The 24500-nt window shown below is 38.8% G+C and overlaps 1 protein-coding gene across 1 annotated transcript in view; it reads left to right on the top strand.

Annotated features, from left to right (window-relative positions):
• Positions 1-14456: 14456 nt before the first annotated feature.
• Positions 14457-24500, top strand: part of LOC150075740 (uncharacterized) — a 311310-nt gene continuing 301266 nt past the window's right edge. Inside the window, exon 1 of the mRNA XM_090387858.1 lies at positions 14457-14554. Coding sequence (XP_090243984.1) covers positions 14459-14554 — 96 coding nt within the window. The 5' untranslated portion in view covers positions 14457-14458. The remainder of the gene's footprint in view (positions 14555-24500) is intronic.

The following is a 24500-nucleotide window of genomic DNA, read 5'->3' on the forward strand; positions in this document are numbered from 1 at the left end:
AACCTAAAGGTTAAGATGTTTTCAGAGCCATAAAAAGGTGCATCCGACTAGTTTGTATTTAGAGGTGCTTTCTGGATTAACAGATGGAGCACTAGCTATAATAGGGAAAAATAAAGGAGCTGTGAAGTTGTTTATGAACGAGTTGGAGGTGAGAACCGTTAAAACTAGTGATGTCTTGTCATGTACTGATACATCAGCAAAATTATGAGCTCAAATGTTGAGCTATGAACGATGTTATAAAAACAAACTACATTCAATCGCATGCACTTCAAAATTACCAGTTCAAGGAATTCCTGAATGAATATATTTTCCGAATGTGGTGACTTGTATTTTATCAATGTAAGATGGCTGAGTCGCAGAAAATAATTAAAACGATTTTTTGAGTTGGGAAGAAATCGAAATCGTTATGAAAGAGGTGAAAGTGCCAGTTTCTGAATTAAATGAAGGGTGGTTATCAGACCTATGTTTTTTGTTAGATATAGCAGAAAAATTTTGCGAACTAAACAAACCATAGTTAGTAGTCTATACAGATCTAGAAGTATTTAACATTAGTCCAGATTTATTTTCTAAGAAATCAAAGGTTTGGATTATTTGCAAATTAACGTTGAAATCTTCACTAAGTGTCATTGGTCTTCAGTCTCATTTTTCGTGAGAAAATTGTAGTTCAGCTCCTTTAATCATGTAGGATGAAATCAACGATGTGTTCGATCTTTTCATTAGGTGAAATATAAATGTCTCCAACAGGTCTAACACTGAAATATGATTTTGTTTGTTTCTGGATGATGGAGTTGGAGTTGATTGTTGCAGTTTACTCTGTCTAGCCGGTTCAGAAATCAATTGAAAATCCTCACGTAATTCATTTGAAGTCAAATCTTATGGATCGAAGTTCTTGAATATAATTACGTGTGTGGACGGGTCCAGCTTTTTGAGAAATCTGTTGATCAAAATCTTGAAAAGCAGATATTAAACTGCATTTTTTTTTTTTTTTTTTTTTGTTGTTTTGTCGACTCCTTTTTTTAGGTATTTTTGTAATTCAATAGTTAGCGAATTCTATTTGTAGACTAGTATGACCTCAATCAAAAACTGCAAGAAGTTATTGTTGATTGTTTTATTATGTTCTTGAATCAAAACCATTTAAATTGATCGAAACTTGTGCTACTTAGAAAGTTGATGTTCATCAAAATCTTGAGAGGCAGATTTTATTTGCAAGAAGTTATTGTTGATTGTTTTATTATGTTCTTGAATCAAAACCATTTAAATTGATCGAAACTTATGCTACTTAGAAAGTTGATGTTCATCAAAATCTTGAGAGGCAGATTTTATTAAAGTGCATTTTTTTTTTTCATTCTCCATGTTTTTGAACTCGTTCCTTTTCGACACAAGAGGTTTCGGCTTCGCAGCTTTCATTCTTGCATGTTCCTATCCGCTGCTTATTCTACCGAATCAACGTTAGAGAATGAGCGTCATTTAGGAAGTGACGTCATTTCCATATCGTACTATCAACTTTACTGAATCAACTACTTACCCTATCAAATAAACATCATGACACAGTGACAGCAACGCTAACGCCATTTTTTAGGATGTGGCGTCATTTAAAATCTCCGTAAGAAAATTTCGTTACCAGTTAATTACATCATTTCCGTTACCGTAAGAATGTCATTACCAATCGATTTTACTCTAGTGCCGCCATAGATGTTTCCACATGAAAACTTTCAGCAGCATTTCATCGTTTCTCATAATTCACAAAATAATTTGTTCTCCTTTGTTGATATTTTTGGTGTCCTGGAAACTGCAGATGGAAGTAACTGATTAACAGTGCAACAACAACATAAAAATCAACTTTCACAACATGCTTGACAATGGAAAAGTATCCCAAATTAAGATATTTTGCACAAAAAATTGAGTGCCTTCGGATGCACATACCATTCTGAGACTTAAATAAAATTTATTAAAAGTACATCTCGAGCTTCAATAACAGATGAAAATCTGGATAATCAAGAGGTGCAACTACCAATATTAGCATTAGTAGAAGCACATGATGCAAGAAAGAAAGCAACCTTACACAGCATCAGTCAAAAAAAAAAAAAAAAAAAACTTCCCATTTCATTTATCCATTCATTCCAAATGTTTGTCTAGTACTGCTGGAATTTATTTAAGCTATCAATTTCCACAACAGAGGGAAGTTTGTTCCAGCAATCAACTATCCGCAGGCTAAAGGCGAACTTCCGCACGTTTATTATACGTGTCTTTCCTCAGTATGAATCTATGCCCCCTCAGGTTTGTAATCTGATCAAGAGAAAGAATCTCCTGAGCCTGCTCAATTCAAAGTCTTGTACACCTCAATCAGATCGCTTCACGTGACAAGACTCCAGAAGCTGCAATTTGCAGTACTTAAGCCTTTCTTCGTAAGAACACCCCTTTGTTCCCTTCACCAGTCTTGTTGCCCTTCTCTGTACTCGTTCTAGCAACTTTACATCTTAAGATGACGCATCCACACCTGTACTCAAGGTATTGCCTTATACAAGGGGATAATCACCTCATTATCCATGCTCGCAAAATTCCTGCAATTGACAAGACCTCATAACTTACTCTGGTACCTGTCTGCACTGCTCAGAAAACTTCATATCTGACTGCACAATTATCCCCAGGTCTTTTTCATCCTCCACTACTCTGAGAATAACACCACATAGTTCGTACATTTCTCTGGAGTTACTGCTACCCATATGCAGAGGCGTCTCCGTAGCCAGGTGGGAAGGAGCAGCAGTGCGTAGCACACGCTTCTTGATTAGACCGGGGTTCGAGCCCGTCACCACCAAATACGGAGGATGCGGAAAGGTCAAGGGAATGACCACCGCATATTCCCGGAGCAATATGGCCTTAGTTGCTAATGCTCCTAAAAACCAAACAAACAAACAAATATGCAGTACTTTGAATTTGTCAATATTAAACTTCAGTTGCCACTTCTCAGCCCATCTACCCAACTTTTTCAGATCCTGTTGCAACGGCATACTGTCATTACTATTATTAACAACGCTGCCAACCTTTGTATCATCTGCAAACTTTGACATTAAGCTTGATATACCTCCATCAATATCATTGATAAATATACAAAACAATGGGCCCAGCACCGAACCCTGCGGGACAACTAATAACATTAGTCCACGTAGAGCAGAAACCATTGATTCCCACTGTCTTCTCCCACTCAACCCTCCTTTTATCCATTGCAACAACTTGCCCTTAATGTCATAGTGCTCCAATTTGTACAGTATTAACAGTATCAAACGCTTTCTGGAAATCCAAGTTTATGATATCAATATTATTTTTTGCATTCAGTTCCTTTGTGACCACATCATACACTGGTGTACAAAATTTAAGGAGCAGTCAGGTTTTCACATGTAGCTTTCATAGGATATGTGAAAAACATGTCAAAGGAACTTCATGAAGTATAGGAATGATGAAGGAAACAACACCGACACAACAAGAGAAACAAAACGGTACAGAAGGACTTTAATCAAAAAGGTAACATAACTCTGACTGCCATGATACAGATGCATCACTGCCAAAGATAGATCAAAGGGAAGAGGTGGTCCTCAGTAGGAGATATGGCCACCCCTAATGTCAATGCAGGCTTTGCACCGCCTGTCCATACTTAGAACAATGTTGATAAGTTCTTGGGGTAACGTCGCTCATTCTTCTGTCAGTCCCATCTTCAGCTGGTGGACATTTTCTGGTGGGTGTGTGGTGTGCCGCTAGCTGTCTCATATGTGTTCGATCTGATTTAGATGTGGTGGTGGGCGGAACCGGCAGGCCAAGCCATACGAACAAGGTCCTCACTTTCCAAAAGCATATCAACAGCTGCAGTGGGATGGGGTGTGGCGTTATCATACATAAACACGAACTCGGCGCCAATGGCACCTCAAAACAGACGCACATGGGGAAAGATTACCTCAGTACAGTAGCGTGCACCAGTTACAGTACCACCTTCCAGTATCTGGAGGTTACATCCATCCAAGATAACGTAACAAAGACAAGAACGCCTCCGTAGCCAGGTGGGAAGGAGCAGCAGTGCATAGCACACGCTTCTTGATTAGACAGGGATTCGAGCCCGTCACCACCAAATACGGAGGATGCGGAAAGATCAGGGAATGACCACCTCATATCCCGGAGCAATATGGTCTTAGTTGCTAATGCCCCTAAATAACAAACCTCGACCGCCATATCGATTAGCTGACGTCCAGAATCGCTGCTGAGACTGAGTTTACTCTCATCAGTAAGTAATACCTTAAGTAAATATTTTGTGGTTGTAACCTTTAGAAATAGTGTTGGTCCTTAAGTTATGCACACCAGTGTAGTGTTCAATCAAATTGGTCAAACAAGACTTCCCCTTGACACACCATGCTGTGTCTGAATTATTACTGCTGTCTAGTCTAGATGATCTCACAATGCTTCTTTAACTAGTGACTCCATTATTTTCCCTGGAACAGAAGTCAAACTAACAGGTCTGTAATTACTCATATCATCCTTTGTGAATTGGAGATATAATGGCACAAATGTAATCCATATTGACTTCCCCCAAGTCAAAGGATGCTTTCATAATTATGGCTAAGGATTACCTTATCTTGCCACCTCCTTTAATATAACTAGATCATAGATCCCATCTACCCCAGGTGCCTTTCGTACGTTTAACTTCAACAAATTCTTCTCCACTTTGCTCTTAGTTATTACATAATTATTTAACTCCCTGTTAGTTTGATAAACAAAACTTGAATAACTCATGTGTGAATGAGATGCAAAATACTCATTTAGTTCGGCAGCTATCTGAAAATCATCATGAACAGTCGAACCATTGATATCAAGTGGACCAATCTGATTCATCCCCTTCCTTTTAGAATTTATATAAGTAAAGAAGTCTGCTATTTTTCTTTGCATCCTTTGCGAAAGATTTCTCATAATCTACCTTCGCTTGCCTAACCTCCTTTGTGACTTGATTACAGACCTGCTTATATCTGCCATAGTCTGCCATCTTGATTACAGACATGCTTATATCTGCTTATATCTGTGTCGCTTGATAATTTATGTGTATCCCATGCATTTTTCTTCTCTGCCACGAGTCTCATTAGTTCATGTGACATCCATTTGTGTATACCAAGAGCAGTATTTCTTAGTTGGAACAAAAGGCCTAGTATCTTCCAAAATTACTTCCTTGAATGCTTCCCATTTTGAATTTGCTGTTGGTAACATCATCAGTAGGTCCCACTGTATAGAACCTAAAAAATCTCTGAGACCACTATAGTCACCTTTACGAAAACAAAAACCCTTCCCTCAACCTTTGATGATAGTTACATCTTTAAGTAAATCCCACATCAGTACACTGTGGTCACTGCCAACTATAGAGGTTCCTTTATCTGTAAATTCTTAATGCATGAGTAGTCACTTCTGATAATCAGATCAATACTGTTATTCCCTTTTGTTGCCTTTCTAACATGCTGCTGTAAAAACAATCATCCAATTAATCGACAAAAGGCTTGCGAGTGACCAATCCATAAGTGCCATTCTATATCTTGGAATTTAAAATCCATCATTATAAGACATTCTGATTTTACTGGCCCATTATTTCTCTGTATAATTGTTCATTGTGCTCATCAGAGTCATTAGGCCTATAACAAACTCATGCCCTCATTTTTGCTTTTTCAGTGCTTATGTCACCCCACACTAACTCAACATTGCACTGTCCATCTATGTCAACTGGATGCACTTAGATTTTATGTGTTTCTTAACTAGCAGCATAACCCCTCCTCTCTTCTTATCCTTTCTGTACACATTGTACTCCCCAAGTTCCATTTCTGCATCGCTTATATCTGAGTGGCACAACGTCTCTGATATCGCAACATTATCTTCTTTGAATGTCTTAACGAACACTTCCAATTCATCAATTTGTTTACTATACTCCTAGCCTTGGTGTACATGCAAGTATACATGCACCTGTTCTTACTCTTAGTTCTTACTCTGGATTTCTGGGCTGCTAGAAGCAGCCCAGAAATCCAGTTGCTGAGGGTTATGTAACAAGTAATAGAAGCAGTGCATGAATCATTTCCACCTCTGCCTGCGGCTACTGTTAATCTATTAGTCTGTGAATCCCTCAAAGCTAGCCACATGTTTCTTGATTAGACCGGGGTTCGAGCCCGTCACCACCAAATACGGAGGATGCGGAAAGGTCAGGAAACGACCACCGCATATCCCGGAGCAATATGGCCTTAGTTGCTAATGCTCCTAAAAACCAAATAACAACAACCCTCCAAGCTAGCAGTTTTCCGACCCACCTAACATTGCCTCGATAGCATCAGCAAATATTCTTGCACCCCTTCTATTAGTAACATCATCAGTTAAATTGGTAACATCATTATCATCAGTAAAAGAAAATCTGGAAGACAACAACAGAGATGTACAGATGAAATTCCCTAGTTCAAGGGTAGTAAATGGATGGCCATTGCACAAAACAGAAGGAACTGGAAAGTTACTAAGAGGCCTTCATCTTGCACTGGATTGAAAATGGCTGCTGAATTTGATGATGAACATTATCAGTTGGACCAAGTAAATAGAATGCAAAAATTGTCTCAGACCATTGTAATCACCTTAAGCAAAACAAATCTCTTCCCCTTTATCTTGACAGTAGGTAACTGTTTCAGTAAATCCACGCGTATACTATGATCACTGCTAACTAGTGGGTCTTTTATCTGGCCTTTCCTAATGCGCGAAGAGCCGCGGCTATTATTGGTCTTATATTATTTTTCTATGATTGGGGGTTCCACCTCGTGACGGATATTTCCCAAGTACACAGGGTGGTGGTTATGTCTGGTGTTACTGTTGGTTGGGGAACTCTCTTATTATCTTACAGGTGTTCAGAATTGCGATTTTCTGGAGTTCCTTGTAGGTGTTCACTGGAAGAACTATTGCTGCCAGGTTGTTACGTAGGATCTTTGGCAGTTTACAGGTGGTTGACACGATGATCGGGATAATCGTTACTTGTTGCATATGCTCCATCTCTTTGATCTTCTGTCTTAGGTTCGTGTACTTCCTGATTTTTACCCCATGGGTTTTCTGCAGGTTGCCAGTGTTGGGTACCACTATGTCAATCAGTTAAATAGCTTTTTCCTTCTTGTCCACAAGGATTATGTCCGGTCTGTTGTGCGGGATCTGTTATTATGGCGCGGTCCCAGTACAGCTTGTGGGTTGGGGGCCTCTAAACTGCCTGGAGTTCCTATTTGTAGTACAGTTCAACTTCTTTGATAAACTGGTATTTCCTTGCTAGCTTCTGATGTAATTCCTAGCTACCTGTTTGTGTCTATAAGTGGATTCAGTCTGGGTAATCACTTTGCATCTCGTGATGATGAGTTGGATCGATTCTGAGGCCAGGTGGCACCGTCCACATGTGTCATGGGACACTCGGGGCTCCTTGGCGATTTTTTTTTTTTTGTGTTGATAACCTTGTCTTGAATGTCGAGCATTAATCCTTCAGTCTCGTGGAAGAGCGCTCGGCTCGTGAGCCATGCATTGTCAGTTTTATCTATGTGATGTTGATGGAGATCATTCTAGTGTCTTCCATGGAATGCCTTCTCTGCCCATCTTTCTAACTTCGTTTATGCTTCCTAGTTGGGATGGGACTCCTCATTCAGGTTCAGTGGGGTATACCACTTGTCTACCTTCCTTATGGCCTGGTGTAGTGCTGCTGTGTGTTTCTGGAAGTAAACGTTCAAGTTAGCAATCGCTCTTTTCTATTGCTCGATGAGGTCTATCAGGCCCCTTCTGAGCAACTGACTTCGGGTAGTGTTGGCGCTCTTGGTGAACATTGTCCTTGTCTCTCTCATTATTTCCTCCAGCTCGGTGTTAGTCCAACCTATGACCGCGAAGAAGTATGTTAGCTCTGTGACTAGCATACACTGTTAGCACTGAGCATAGATGTTTATGGCTTTAACAGTGCTCCTCCGTTTAGATTTGCTTTCACCAAGCTTCTGAGTCTCTGACGGTATTTTTCGGGCAGGCAAGCCTTAATTTCCATATGCTGTAACTGCCGAGAGCCTGCATCATCCTGAAGTATTTGTAGGCTTCTACCTCTGCCATGACTTCGATTTCTTTACCACTCTGCAGTTAATAATTTCCTTTGACTAATTTCCTTGGTTCAATCCGTGGCTTTTACATTTGTCTCGACTAAATTAATTCCTGAATTCTTCGGAGATCCGGAGTATTTGCTGGAGTTCCTTCCCGGTTCCCGCGTTGAGCTTGATGTCATCCATGTACATCATGTGGGTGAGGGTGAACAGGTTCTTCTTTCCTCCTTTGAGGTTATATCCGTGCTTGCTGCTATTGAGCATGCTGGATAGCGGGTTATTTGCTAGACAGAACCACAGTGGGCTTACAGCATCTCCCTGAAGGAGTCCTCTCCTTATGGGTATTGGCCTGGTTGTGATGTTCTCGACCTTAATAGTGGTACTCCATTTCGCCATCGTTTCTCCTAGGAAGTTTATCACTATTGGATTGACTTAGCATTAGCATTAGAAGAGGCATTTGATGCAAGAAAGCAAGCTTATGCAGCATCAGCCAAAAAAAAAAAAAAAAAAAACCCACTTCCACTTCACCCCTCTGTTCGTTCAAAATACCTGTCCGGCTCAGCCTTAAACTTATTTAGGCTATCAACTTCCACGACAAGGGATGGAAGTCTGTTCCACCAACCAACCACCCGCTGGCTAAAGGCAAATTTCCGCACGTCTATCCGACATCTGTCTTTCCTCAATTTGAATACAGCTCTATCAGATCACCTCGCTGGTGCCTAGTCTCCAGACACTGTAATTTGCAAAACTTAAGCCTTTCTTCGTAAGAGCACCCCTTTGTTCCATTCACTAATCTTGTTGCCCTTCTCTGTACTCGTTCCAACAGCAGACCTGTATACAGTACTCTAGGTGCGGCCTGACCATTGCCTTATACAAGGGAATAATCACCTCCTTGTCCCTGCTAGAAAAATTCCTATATATCATTGACAATACACCATGAGCTACTCTTGCAGCCCGTCTGCACTGCTCAGAGAACTTCATATCTGCCTGCACAACCACCCCCAAGTCCTTTTCATTCTCTACCACTGTCAGTGTAGTACCACAGAGTTGATACGTTGCTCTGGGGTTGCTGATTCCCATGTGTAGTACTTTACATTTGTCAATGTTAAACTTCATTTGCCACCTCTCAGCCCATCTGCTCAACCTTTCCAGATCCTGCTGCAGCAGCACAGTGTCAGTACTGTCCTTGACAACCCTGCCTACCTTTGTATCGTCTGCAAACTTCGACATTAAGGTTGATATACCCTCATTAATATCATTTATGAATACAGAAAACAATAATGGACCCAACACTGAGCCCTAAGGGAATTCACTAATAACATTAGTCCACGACGAGCAGTGTCCATTGATTACCACTCTCTGTCTTCTCCCCCTCAGCCACCCCTTTATCCACAGCAGCAATTTGCCTCCAATGCCACACTGCTCAAATTTGTGCAGCAGTCTTCCATGCGCAACAGTATCAAAAGCCTTTCTAAGATCCATGTATGTAATATCAAAGTTATTCCCTGCATCCAGTTCCTTTGTGACTGCATCATAGTATCTAATCAAATTGGTCAGGCAAGACTTCCCCTTAACAAAACCATGCTGTGTCCGAGCTATAGCTGAAGTCTTGTCTAAATGATCCTGCAGTGCTTTCTTAACTAGTGCCTCCATTAATTTTCCTGGAACAGAAGTTAAGCTCACAGGTCTATAATTACTTGTGTCAGCCTTTGATCCTCCTTTGTCAATTGTCGTGACATTTGCACATCTCCAGTCTGTGGGTACCTCCCCTCCAAGGAAGCTCTCATAATTATGACTAACGGATTTCTTACTTCCTTTGCTGCCTCCTTTAATATAACTGGATAGATCCCATCCACCCCAGGTACCTTTCTTGTATTTATCTTCAACAATTTCTCCTCCACTTTATTCTCAATTATTACAAGATCATCTAGCTCACTGCCAGTGTTTACTTCATCTATGGCATCCCTCTTCCTGAATAACTCCTCATGTGTGAATGTCGATGCAAAATATTCATTTAGTTTGTTAGCTACCTGAGCAGGATCTTCAACATTTGACCCATCAATATCAAGTGGACCAATCTGATTCATCACCTTCCTTCTAGAGTTTACATAAGTAAAGAACTCTTTGCTGTTTTTCTTTGCATCCCTTGCCAAGGATTTCTCGTAATCTGACTTCGCCTGCCTAACCTCCTTAACTTGGTTACAGATCAACTTATATCTGCCATAGGCTTCTGTGTCACGTGTTAATTTATATGTATCCCATGCATTTTTCTTCTCTGCCATATGTCTCATTAGTACATCTGACATCCATTTAGGCCTGAACGTTGAACAATATTTCTTAGTTGGTATGTAAAGCCTAGTAGCCTCCAAGATAAGTTCTTTGAATGCTTCCCATTTTGAGTTTGCTGTTGGTAACATCATCAGTTGGTCCCACTGTATATAATTTAGATACTGTCTCAGACCATCGTAGTCGCCTTTACGAAAGCAATAACCCTTCCCTTTACCCCTGATGGTAGTTACCTTCTTGAGTAAATCCCACTTCAGCACACTGTGATCACTGTTACCTATTGGTTCCTGTAACTGCAGATTCTTAATGCATAAAGAATCACTACTGATAATCAAATCAAGAGTATTGCTCCTTCTAGTTGCCTCCCGAACATGCTGATTTAGAAAACAATCATCCAATAAATCCACAAAAGCCTTGCTAGTGTGTGAGTGACCAATCCACAGATTCCAGTCAATATCTGGGAAATTAAAATTCCCCATTATAAGACTCTCTGATTTACTGGCCCACTCTATTTCCCTGTACAGTATCTTATTATACTCATCAGAGTCATTAGACCTATAGCACACTCCTACTCTCAATTTTGATCTCCCAATGTTTATGTCACACCAAACTGACTCGACACTACACTGTCCAGGGATGTCGACTGGCTTCACATCCTTGGATTTTATGTGTTTCTCAACTAATAGCATAACCCCTCCTCCCTTCCTATCCTGTCTATCCTTTCTGTAGACGTTGTACTCCCCAAATTCCAGTTCTGCATTACCTATATCTGTGTGATACCACGTCTCTGATATCCCAACAATAACCGCCTTTGATGCTTTGAGCAATACTTCAAATTCATCAAATTTATTTACCATACTCCTAGCATTGGTGTACACGCAAGTATACATGCACCTGTTCTTTTCCTTAGCTACCCTAACACAACCCATGTGTTTACTTGTACCCCAATGATTCCCAGCAGTCTCTGAAATAGCCTGTATCTTATTTTCCAGGCTGCTGCTCATTCCAATTGAAATATCATTAGTCTTCTCCTCAGGTGAAGTATTATTCGAATGAGCATTACTTATTCGAAGTAATGCAATATCATGGGAACTCGTTGTGAAGGTATTCACAATATGAGATATGACTTAAAACGATGCCGTTTTGCTAGCATTCTGTTAATTCAGATTTGGCTATGTATTATTGATGCTTTCGCACTATACTTATACATAGTCTAGACTTTCTATAGCTTGAGGCTTCAGCCCTAAACGCTTTAATACATCTAATAATACATAATCTGGTATTATTTTGTAAACTCTATAGCTGCGATATTGACTGTTTAGAAATTTGGACATCTGTGGTAATGAATATTCCAAGTAGATCAAACAAGCGAAACTAGCCCTTACTTCCTTAATAAACAGACTTGTTACCCATGATAAGCACTTTTTCTCTTAATATTAAAAACAATTTCGATAATCTAAATTTTTCCCTTTACCGCCGTTCAAGTACAAAATCTATTGCTTTTAGATGATTAATTGAATTATTAATGTTTAATGGAAATATCAATTGAATTCTTAGTTTTATTTTAAGTTCTTCGAGTTTATTGTTTGCTTTCTTTATTTTTAAATTCAGTCAAATACAAATGTTATTGATCACCTAGCTTCTATTCATGTTATATAAAATATTTTTTCAAAGATGCTCAAACCAAGCTTCTTATACTAGAAAGGGCAATCAGTGCTCATTATAGGGTTTCCCCTTCCAATTTCAAAAAAGTGCTTCATTCGAATACTGGTTCTGTCTGTAGGACTGTTTTTGTTGCTTTTGGACGGTCACTGTATATGTTTTGGTAGTGAGGAGACAATTTGTGAAGTATCATGTTAGGGCTATCCGAAAATTAATCCGTCTGCCGATTTGTATTATATCCGTAAATCGTGTATTTTTTCTGGTCGATTTGCCAGTTTTGCTAAACGAAGATTTCTAATCTATAAAAAGAAAGAGACTTGGCTGTACCCGTCTGAGACCGAATAACTTGGCCAGGGAATTTCAAAAAAAATAAAATAAAAAAAAAGCCGCTAATACTTTCTCCCGTCATAGATGGGATTCGAACCTCCGGTTACAATTTTTGCCAGTGCTATACCTTTCATGTTCGCTGTACTTGATTTTGCTGAATAAATAGATTTGATTGTAAGCGTGCGATGTAAGTGATTTACTATCACTTAAATAATCTTATATCATCAATTTTCATTCAGATAATATAAGACTGAAGAAATAGAAGAGTTGTGTTGCTATGAATATTAATACATTCAAAACAGCTCACACACTGCTGTAGAGTTTAAACAATAAAAAAAAAAAAAAAAAAGAAAAGAAAAGAAAAAATAATAAGTACTGTATACACAAAACAATTTTATTGTGCCTCCTCAAGGTAATAGTTCCTTCACGGCATTTTAATTTCAAAAGATTTTTGGGAGACGCCCACATTATTTCCGTTCAGAGTGCTGCATTCCTTACATATGTGAAGGACTCTTGAGGGACGCGTCGCAAACTCGTAAGAACAGGTCGTAGACCGCACTTAAATAGGGAAATGAAATCGCATCATTTTTTTTCCCCTTAAACGAAGATACTTTCTCATTCCATTTCCAATAATTAATCTTTAATGATGTAATGCGAAATGATATGGTCTTGTGGATAGCACAGTTTGGTATAATCGCCGTCTTTCGCACACAGGGTAAAAGAAGATCTGTAGGCGAATTCCGTCAAACGCATACACGTTTTATTGGCCTTTTGAACAACGTGGCCGAGTTAGTGACCCTTGGTCTCAAGTGAGGACAGTATAGTTTTTTCCTCCCGGAAACTGTTTTTAAGTCCAGAAATCAGCAAACCTACCACAGAATACACGCAATTTACGGACATATCATGTATTGCGCAAATGATCTAAGTTGCTGATGTGCGTAAAAAAACAATAACAACAGATAATATATGTGTCCAAGCCGCCGCGGGTTGACGTGCAAGTTGTACACTGTACAAAGGCACATAATCAATCGTGGGGAGGGGGAGGAAACGCCATCCGAAATTTAATACTTTAAAATTTAAGACTAAGATGCATTAAGGGCTCATGCCTCAGGCTGCAAGAGAATTAGACTAGACACAATATGAGATATAACTTAAACGATTCCGTCTTTGCAAAAAATTGCTAATTCAGAGTTTAGCTGTGTACTAATATGATGCATTTGCACTAACTTGTACGTAGTACTTTAAAATTTTTTAATGAAAATTTCAGAATAATTAAAAATGAATGATTCTTTTTTAATTATTATTATTATTATATATATTTTTTTGTAGTTTACTGTAAACCCTATTAAATAGCTACTAGCCCAATTACATTATATTTTAAAATGCGTGCTCAGCTGTAAATTATAAGAAGCAGAATGATAAACATACTGATAAAAGACACTTTTGTTGTAAAGTATTTTTTTTTATTGATCATTTCGAAATATATTTCGTAATGATGGAATGATGGATAAACAATGAATCAAAGAATAATAAATACTTGTAAAAATTATTTTAATTTATTAAAATGGTCTGTGTGCAATTATCATTTTTTAACGGGGAGAGGCGCTAATAGGAATTTGCATAAAGTCGAACCATAGGCATGCCACGTTCCTGCAAACGTCATCTCTCCAGCACTGACAAATATTGTTAAACGCTGCAGTATATTATCATTCACAAGTTATTTTATCTGACGTGCAGGAAAAAAGCAGAGCATACCTTACTGACCCAATATCACGAAATTTCACTTTTGAACTGATTGATCGCTATTGTAATGCAATGTTTGACCACTTTTCTATTTGCTTCATGTTGAAATAAAATAGTGTGGTGTACCGTGTTTACCTGCGCGTTACGTGATGACCTACAAGAACTACATAAGAAACTGATAAAAAGACGTTTTCCTTTGGTATCATGGTTTATTTGCGTAACAATCACTTATCCTGAAAACGTCATTTCTATATTTGTCATTTTACGCAGTGTGCATTTTTAAACATCTTTGCTACGAAATCGGCTGAGGAAAAACTTGCTGTAACACTTTAAACATGCCGGCGTGTTATATTCCGGTTCACCAAGGCCAATATCTGCGATTGGGTAAATGCACGTGCAGCAACGAACCTCATGCTGAGTCAACCAGCGAGGTACTTGTTATACAATATAACATGAATAATAATAATAATAACCTTTTTTTTATATGAAATATTGGTTTACCGATACTTATTCTGTGTTTTCTTTTTATGTGGTTAAGCGCAACGTTCGTTTAACAGGAAATATTTCTAGAACCTGTAACAAGTAGGCCGGAAGGCACGTCAATGCAGCATCCCGATTTTAATGAAGCACCAACCTGTTTTGTTATTTTTTGCATGTGTGTGTGTATGTGTGTCCGATGACTGGGATTAGGCTTAGGATCACTGACTACGAGTCACGTAGCCTACTTACCCACAGTAGTGTAGATAGTGCCAACAAGTCATGTAACGTTGTGTGTGTTCTTGTGATTTATTAAAATGTTAACGCTAATAATTTTGTGTTTGGAGTTTTACTTTGTTCTGCAACCATGGCAGTCGAAGAAGAAAAAGAAGAATAGTGCCAAAATCAGTGGCCTGGAATTCTCTTTGGAGTAGAAAGGTAAGCGAGCTGGAAAAGTATTTTCTATATTTGACCGTGAGAATTTGCCTTTGTGCATAGTTTCAGTTGGGGTATGTCATTAATTGCATCATATTCGCTTTGATGTACAAGTATTTATGTGTTAGGAAGCCAACGAATATATTATCTATGGTACTGCTTTTTAACCCCCCCCCCCAACCTCTCAAAGAAGTTAGAGAGAAACTGAAGTTCATAGCACAAATAAAGTTTCTGTACTGTAACAATTCAATACAAAATTTCCTGTTAGCAGAACATTCTGGCTGTTTTCTTTGTCTGAAAATACATATTATTTCTTTCTTGTGTATTTTAAACCAGATAGATTGCTGAACCGAGTTAACCGATTATGTTCAGGAAGTTTCTTCTACCTGAATCGATGACGTATAATGTCAAGTGAAATTTAGTTACTATAAAACAGTTAGGGTTTTCTACATCAATGAATAGGAATAGGCCTTTCAGATAAGTTTTGGTTAGACATATGTAAATTTTACGAGATATAAAATAAACATTGTAATCTATTTTACACGAATCAAAATAAAAATGAGAAGATATATTGCAAGACATGAGAGACGTGCATCAATAGTAAGTAATCCGCAAGAAACGCTTTTAAAGGTGACGATAAATATTTCCTAATTTTGTACAACAAATCCTAAATCATAAAATTAATCGCTGTTATCATTTTAAATTTTGTCTCATAACTTTATCTACTAAGTATTACTTTATTTACTAACGGATAATATGTATTATCATTAAAAATGTTGTCTTTGGTTTGACTAAGTCACATTTGGTGGTTTCTTTTGCATTTATGTTGCGTATTTACGTTATTGATCAGGTGCATCATATTATGAATGCATGTTTCCCTATTGTTAATTAATGTGAGTTCAATATGATGCTTATGAAACGTGTGGGTTACTATGGTTGGGGGTGAGCGTGTCTAAATCCGAATATTAAGTAATAGGGAGCAACTAATTGGGCTACATACAACTTTAGATTTTTATTTTCTAATTTTGGTAATTTAAATACTGCCTTTATTTTGATTGCATGACACTACTACAGCTCGTGAGTGACAATATGTAGACTGACTATTTAATTACACATATTAGCATTAGTAGAGGCATACGATGCAAGAAAGCAAGCTTATGCAGCATCAGCAAAAAAAAAAAAAAACTCCCGTTTCACCCCTCCATTTGTTCCAAATGCCTGTCCAGCTCAGCCTTAAATTTATTTAGGCTAGCAACTTCCATAACAAAAGATGGAAGTCTGTTCCACCAATCAACTACCTGGTGGCTAAAGGCAAATTTCTGCACATCTATTCTACAACTGGCTTTCCTCAGTTTGAATCTATGCCCCCTCAGGTTCTTAATCTGAGCAAGAGGAAAAATCCCATCAGCCTTCAGCTTGCTCAACCCATTCAAGGCCTTATACACCTCAGTCAGATTACCTCGCAGGTGCCTACTGTCCAGGTGTTGCAATTTGCAGAACTTAAACCTTTCTTGGTAAGAGCGCCCCTTTGTTCCCCTCACCAGTCATGTTGCCCTTCTTTGTAATGCTAATGTGAAAGATTGGGAAACAAGCCTAAATAACTTAAAGGGGTGTGTGTCAGGGTAGTAAACTGTAGAAGAATATTTAGTCATAACTGTGTCTACAGTAATGTTAGAAGTGTTGTCAATAAAATGGCTGAATTTGAACTCTTGGTTGGGACATCTAATGCTGACATAATAGGACTAACAAAAACATAATGCCACCCTGAAATTGGGGATGACGTGTTCCACTATGGTAAGTATAATGTATTTAGGAAGGAGAGGGAAGTTAGGAGGGACGGTGGTGTTGTGCTTCTTATCAAAACTAGCCTGAACAATAAAAATGTTTAACATCTGCAGGAATTCAAATTCCTGCAGAGGTTAAATTTGATCAAATAAATATTTGATCAAATATGTATTTGATCAAATTTAAATTTAATCACCCCCATTATTAACTTCTCCATCAGTCTTTTTTTTCTGAAAAATTCTGTTCTGTAAAAACTACAAATTAAATATAATAGTACTGTCATTTTATTATTAACATGCTTGCCATAACAGAGAGAAGTTTTGCCAGAATGAAGAAACAGATTTCACCGACAGACATTTACTGGTGAAAACATGATAGAGCTGACACAGCAGCAAGGTTGATTAATGTCTAATATTCTTATTGAAATCTCATTTTCCATTGGCTGAATTAAGTTCACTTCTAATAAAATATCCAAAGGAACTGAAATTAAACAGTCTTATGCAATGATAGTGTATACAGTCTTTGAAAGAATGCTAATGTGGGATTTACTTAAAGATATAACTACCATCAAGGGGTAAAGGAAAGGGTTTTTGCTTTCGTAAAGGTCACTACAGTGGTCTCAGACAGTTCTTAAATTCTATACAGTGGGACCAACTGATGATGTTACCAACAGCAAATTCTAAATGGGAAGCATTCAAAGAAGTAATCTTGGAAGCTACTAGGCTTTTTATTCCAACTAAGAAATACTGTTCAAAGCCTAAATGCAGTGGTGAGATTCAGCTGGCTTGCACGAACCTGTTCCTAGAATTTCCCGAGTTCGCCGAACCGGTCTCTAAAAGCCATTTCACACTGAACACCATGCGAGCAATGCTACTTTTGGTCTACGGTTGGTTTTTCTTTTTTACCTTGAAAAGGGGGAGTAAGGTGATACAGAAACAGATTTTTAAAATTTTTGATTCCCACCACTGCCTAAATGGATGTCAGATGAACTAATGAGACACATGGCACAGAAGAAAAATGCATGGGATACATATAAATCAGGTGACATAGATCAGGATACATATCAGGTGACACAGAAGACTATGATAGTAGTAGTGGCATGTGATGCAAGAAAGCAGGTGTATGAGCTTATGCAGCATCAGCCAAGAAAAAACAAAAAAAAACACACCATTCCCTCCAAATGCCTGTCCAGTTCCTCCTATCAACTTCCACAACGACAGATGGAAGTTTGTTCCAGCAATTAACCACCCGCTGGCTAAAGGCAAATTTCCGCACATCTATTCTACATCTGCCTTTTCTTAATTTGAATTTATGACCCCTTAGGTTCGTAATCTGAACAAGTGTAAGGATTCCGTCAGAATTGAGCGTGCTCAACTCATACAAGGCCTTATACACCTCAATCAGATCACTGCACAGGTGCCTAGTCTCCAGCCACTGCAATTTGCAGAACTTAAGCCTCTCTTGGTAAGAGGATCCCTTCATTCCCCTCATCAATCTTGTTGCCCTTCTCTGTACACGTTCAAGCAAATCTACATCCTTCCTAAAATGAGGCTTCCAGACCTGTACGCAGTATTCAAGGCTTGGCCTGACCTGACCATTGCCTTATACAGAGGGACAATCACCTCCTTTTCCCTGCTAGCAAAATTCCTATATATCATTGACAAAACCGATGACATGCCCTAGCAGGTTGTCTGCATTGCTCAGAAAACTTCATATCTGATTGCACAATTACTCCCAGGTCTTTTTCATTTTCTACCACCTTAAGTGTAGTACCACACAGTTGGTATGTTTCTCTGGGGTTACTTCTACCCAAATGCAGTATTTTGCATTTGTCAAGGTTAAACTTCAGTTGCCACTTCTTAGCCCATCTGCCCAAATTATCTAGATACTGTTGCAGTAGCACACTGTTATTAACAATCCTGCCAGTCTTTGTATCATCTGCAAACTTTGACACTAAGCCTGATATACCTTCATCAATATCATTGATAAATATACAAAACAACAGAGGACCCAACACCGAACCCTGTGGGACTCCACTAATAACATTAGTCCACAAAGAGCAGCACCCATTAATTACCACCCTCTGTCTTCTCCCACTCAACCATCCTTTTATCCATTGTAGCAACTTACCCTTAATACCATTCTGCTCCAATTTGTACAATAGTCATCCATGCGCAACAGTGTCAAAAGCTTTCCTGAAATCCAAATATATATGATATCAAAATGATTTTTTTCATCCAGTTCCTTTGTAACCACATATTATATCCTATCAAATTTGTTAAACAAGACTTTCCCTTAGCAAACCCATGCTGTGTCTGAATTATTGCTGGAGTCTTGTCTAGATGATCCTGCAATGCTTCTTTAACCAGTGAATCCATTCTTTTACCTGGAACAGAAGTTAAACTAACTGGTCTGTAATTACTCGTGTCACCCTTTGATCCCCATTTGTGAATTGGGGATACATTTGCACATCTCCAGTCCGTGGGGACCTCCCCTGAGTCCAAGGATGCTCTCATAATTATGGCAAAGGGTTTGCTTAGTTGCCTCCTTTAATATAACTGGATAGATCCCATCCACCACAGGTGCCTTTCTTATGTTTAACTTCAACAGTTTCTCCTCCACTTTGCTCTCAGTTATTACAAAATCATTAAGCACCCTGCTACAATTTGATAACCTTCTGCCATTTTCAAAACTTAATAAACCTAATCAAGTCACAAAGGAGGTTAGGCAAGTGAAGGCAGCTTACGAGAAAACTCTGGCAAAGGATGCAAAGAGGAACAGCAAAGACTTCTTTACTTATATAAACTCTAGAAGGAAGGGATGAATCAGATTAGTTGACTTGATTTCTATAGTTTGATTGTTGATGATCCTATTCAGGTTACTGACAAACTGAATGATTATTTTGCATTTACATTCACACATGAGGAGTTATTTTGGGATGGGAATGCCAGAATTCTATCAAACTCTAACAGAGAGCTAAACGATTTTGTAATAACTGAGAGCAAAATGGGGGAGAAATTGTTGAAGTTAAACATAAGAAAGGCACCTCCAGTGGATGGGATCTATCCAGTTATAATAACAGAGGCAGCAAAAGAAATAAGCAAAACCTTGGCCATAATTATGAGAGCTTCCTTGGATTCAGGGGAGATCCCCACAGACTGCAGATGTGCAAATGTATTCCCTATTCACAAAGAGGAGTTCAAAAGGTGATATGAGTAATTACAGACCAGTTAGTTTAACTTCTGTTCTGGCAAAAATTAACGAGTCACCGGTTTAAGAAGCATTGCAGGATCATCTAGACAAGACTGCAGTTATAGTTCAGATGCAGCATTGGTTTGTTAAGGGAAGTCTTGTCTGGCTAATTTGACTGGATACTATGATGTGGTCATAAAGTAATTGGATGCAAAAAATAATTTTTATATCATATACAGTACTTGGATTTCAGGAAAGCATTTGATACTATTGCACATGGAAGACTGCTGTACAAATTGGAGAGGTATGGCATTAAGGGCAAGTTGCTGCTATAGATAAAGGGATGGTTGAGCAGGAGAAAACAGAGTGGTAATCAATGAACACTGCCCTTCGTGGACTGATGTTTTTAGTGCAGTTCCCCAGAGTTTGGTGTTGGACCCATTGTTGTTTTCTGTATTTATCAATGTATATCAGGCTTAATGTCCAATTTTGTAGATGATATGAAGGTTGGCAGGGTTGTTAATGACAGTAGCTACTGCAACAGGATTTAGAAAAGTTGGGCATGGGGCTAAGAGGTGGCAACTGAAGTTTAACATTGACAAATGCAAAGTACTGCATATGGATAGCACTTACCCCAGAGTAATGTACCAACTGTTTGGTACTACGCTCAGGGTATTGGAGAATGAAAAAAACCTAGGGGTTATTGTGCAGTCAGACATTGTTTTCTGAGCAGTGCAGACAGGCTGCCAGAACAGCTCTTGGGGTCTTGTCAATGATATACAGGAATTTTTGCTAGCAGGGATAAGGAGGTGATTATCCCTTTGTATGAGTTGATGGTCAGGCCACACCTTGAGTATTGTGTACAGGTCTGGAGGCCTCATTTTAGGAAGGATGTAGAGTTGCTGGAACGAGTACAGAGAAGGACAATGAGATTTGTGAGTGGAGTAAAAGGTTGCTCTTACCAAAAAAGGCTTAAGTTCTGCAGATTTCTGTGTCTGGAGATTAGGCATCTGTGGGTTGATCTGATTGAGGTGTATATATTGTGTGAGCAAGCTCAATTCCAATGGGATTCTTCCTCTTGGCCATATTAAGCACCTGATTGAGAAAAGACAGTTGCAGAATAGATGTGGAAATTTGCCTTTAGCCAAGAGGTGGTTGATTGCTGGAACAAACTTCTGTCTGTAGTTGTGGAAGTTGATAGCTTAAATTAATTCAAGGAAGAACTAGACAAACTTTTGGAGCAAGTGGATGAGTGAAATGGGAAATTTTTTGATGTGAAATCATCTTTGGTGGCAGCTACTAAATTTCAGATTGAAGTAAAACCAATTTGTCATGAAAATGCAACGGGGAAATGAAGCAAATTTCGTCACTTTCTAAATGATGCCAATGGAGTCACTAATATTTATTTTTAAAGTGAAAACATCTTTGACTTTACCTACTAAATTTTGGTCCGACAGTCGACGTTCGGCCTGTTGGTGAAAATGTGAAACTGAAATGACGCAAATTATGTCACTTTGTAAATGATGCTAATGCAGTCACTAGCATTGATTTGGTAGGGTAAGCAGTGGGTGTGAGCATAAAACATTACATCGTTCATAACTTCAGTTCGATTTTAAAACATTTCTGATTTTCCTCAGATGTTTTCATATATAACATCTTTCTTGCATACAGGGTATACACACGATGTGTTTTTTTTTTTTTTTTTATTTGTTGCTGTATAAGCATGCATTCTTGGATCATATGCCTCTACTAATGCTAATAAGCTTTACTTTCAGTCATCGTTCAGCTATTTTAAAGCACAATAACTACTTTCTATCATTGTTCAACTTTTTTAATACTAATAACTACCTACAACTACTACAGTCTTTATTTTGCGTTATTATAGATTGATGTTTATCGGTAGTAATGAGTGGAACTCGGTTATGTTAATTCTAGTACTTTGTCTATTTCTTTTGGCATATGAATTTATTTTATTTATTATTATTATTTTTTTTTGCATTTTTTTTTCTCTACTTTAGTACTTTTTTTAAAGTCATACATGTACAAGAGTTGTTCAGTTAAAACATTCAATGGATAACAAGATGGATGTAGGCGTCAATCAACATGTTGATGTGCTACTTCATAAAAAAACTTTTCTTTTTTGTTTGCTCTTTGCTACAATTATATATGTACAGTATATAGAACTTCCACATCAACAGTTGAAAGCTTGTTCCAGCACCCATCCCTCAACTGGCTAAAGGCAAATTTCCGCACATCTGTTATTATTATTAGCAGCCATATAGTGCAAGGAAGCCTAAGGCTTATGCTGCACCAGCCAAAAAAAAAAAAATTTTTCAAGTTACCCTGAGGGAGAGAGAGAGAGAGGGAGAGGGAGGGAGAGAGGGAGGGAGGGGGGGGGAAGGAATCACTAAGAAATAGAAGAATGATGATATCCACTCAGGACCCTGGTTATGCCAAGCCCATACTCACCAGATGTGAGCCCCTGGTATTCTGCAACTATCTTTCCTCAGTTTGAATTTCTGCCCCCCTCAAATGTCTAATCTGATCAAGAAGAATCCCATCAGCATTGAGCTTGCTCAAACCATTCAAGGCCTTAAAGACCTCAATCAGATCACCTTGCAGGTGCCTGATCTCCAGATGCTGCAATTTGCAGAAGTTAAGCCTTTCTTGGTAAGAGCAATCCTTTGTTCTCCTCATCAATCTCATTACCCTTTTCTGTACTAATTCCAGCAGAGTACTGTAGGTGTGGCCACCTTATCAGTGTTAGCAAAATTCCTGAATATCATTGACAAGACTCCATGGACTGTTCTGACAGCCTGCCTGCACTGCTCTGAAACTTCATATCTAGCTGCACAATAACCCTCCCCCCTCCAGGTCTTTTTCATTCTCCACTACCCCAAGTGTAGTACCGCACAATTGGTATGTTACTCGGGAGTTACTGCTAATCATATGCAGTACTTTGCATTTGTCAACGTTAACCTTCAGTTGCCACTTCTCAGCCCATCTGCCCAACTTTTCTAGATCCTGTTGCAGTAGTTACTGTCATTAACAACCCTGTAAACCTTCGTGTCGTCAGCAGACTTGGACATTAAGCCTGATATACCCTCATCAATATTATTGATAAATACAGAAAACAACAATGGGCCCAACACCAAACCCTTGGGAACTTCACTAATAACAGCAAACATTCTTGCACCCTAGAAAGGGTGCAAGAATGTGTGCTGATGCTATCGAGGCAATGTTAGGTGGGTCGGAAAACTGCTAGATTGGGGGGATACAAGGACTAATAGATTAACAGTAGCCACTGGCAGAGGTGAAAGTGATTCTTGCACTGCTTCTATTGGAATGAGCCGCAGCCTGGAAAATAAGATGCAGGATATTTCAGAGACTGCTGGGAATCATTGGGGTACAAGTAAACACATGGGTTGTGTTAGGGTAGCTAAGAAAAAGAACAGGTGCATGTATACTTGTGTGTACACCAATGCTAGGAGTTTAGTAAATAAATTTGATGAATTTGAGGTATTGCTCAAAACATCAAAGGCAGATATTGTGGGGATTTCAGAGACGTGGTGTCACACAGATATAAGAAATGCAGAACTGGAATTTGGGGAGTACAATGTCTACAGAAAGGATAGACAGGATAGGAAGGGAGGAGGGGTTATGCTATTAGTTAAAAAACACATAAAATCCAAGGAAGTGAAGCCAGTCGACATCGCTGGACAGTGCAGTGTCGAGTCAGTTTGGTGTGACATAAGCATTGGGAGATCAAAATTGAGAGTAGGAGTGTGCTATAGGCCTAATGACTCTGATGAGTATAATAAGAAACTGTTCGGAGAAATAGAGTGGGCCAGTAAATCAGAGAGTCTTATAATGGGGGATTTTAATTTCCCAGATATTGACTGGAATTTGGGGGCTGGTCACTCACACAGTAGCAAGGCTTTTGTGGATTTATTGGATGATTGTTTTCTACATCAGCATGTTCGGGAGGCAACTAGAGGGAGTAATACTCTTGATTTGATTATCAGTAGTGATTCTTCATGCATTAAGAATCTGCAGATAAATGAACCACTTGGTGGCAGTGATCACAGTGTGCTGAAGTGGGAGTTACTCAAAGAGGTAACTACCATTAGGGGTAAAGGGAAGGGGTATTGCTTTCGTAAAGGCGACTACAATGGACTGAGACAGTATTTAAATTCTATACAGTGGGATCAACTGATGATATTGCCAACAGCAAATTCAAAATGGGAAGCATTCAAAGAACTTATCGTGGAAGCTACTAGGCTTTACATACCAACTAAGAAATATTGTTCAAGGTTTAGGCCTAAATGGTTGTCAGATGAACTAATGAGGCATATGGCAGAGAAGAAAAATGCATGGGATACATACAAATTAACACGTGACACGGACGCCTATGATAGATACAAGTTGATCTGTAACCAAGTTACAAAGGAGGTTAGGCAGGCGAAGGCAGATTACGAGAGATCCTTG

The sequence above is a fragment of the Mastigoproctus giganteus genome, chromosome 13 (assembly GCF_048544385.1).
Source record: "Mastigoproctus giganteus isolate SK-2022 chromosome 13, ASM4854438v1, whole genome shotgun sequence".
Classification (NCBI taxonomy): Eukaryota; Metazoa; Arthropoda; class Arachnida; order Uropygi; family Thelyphonidae; genus Mastigoproctus; species Mastigoproctus giganteus.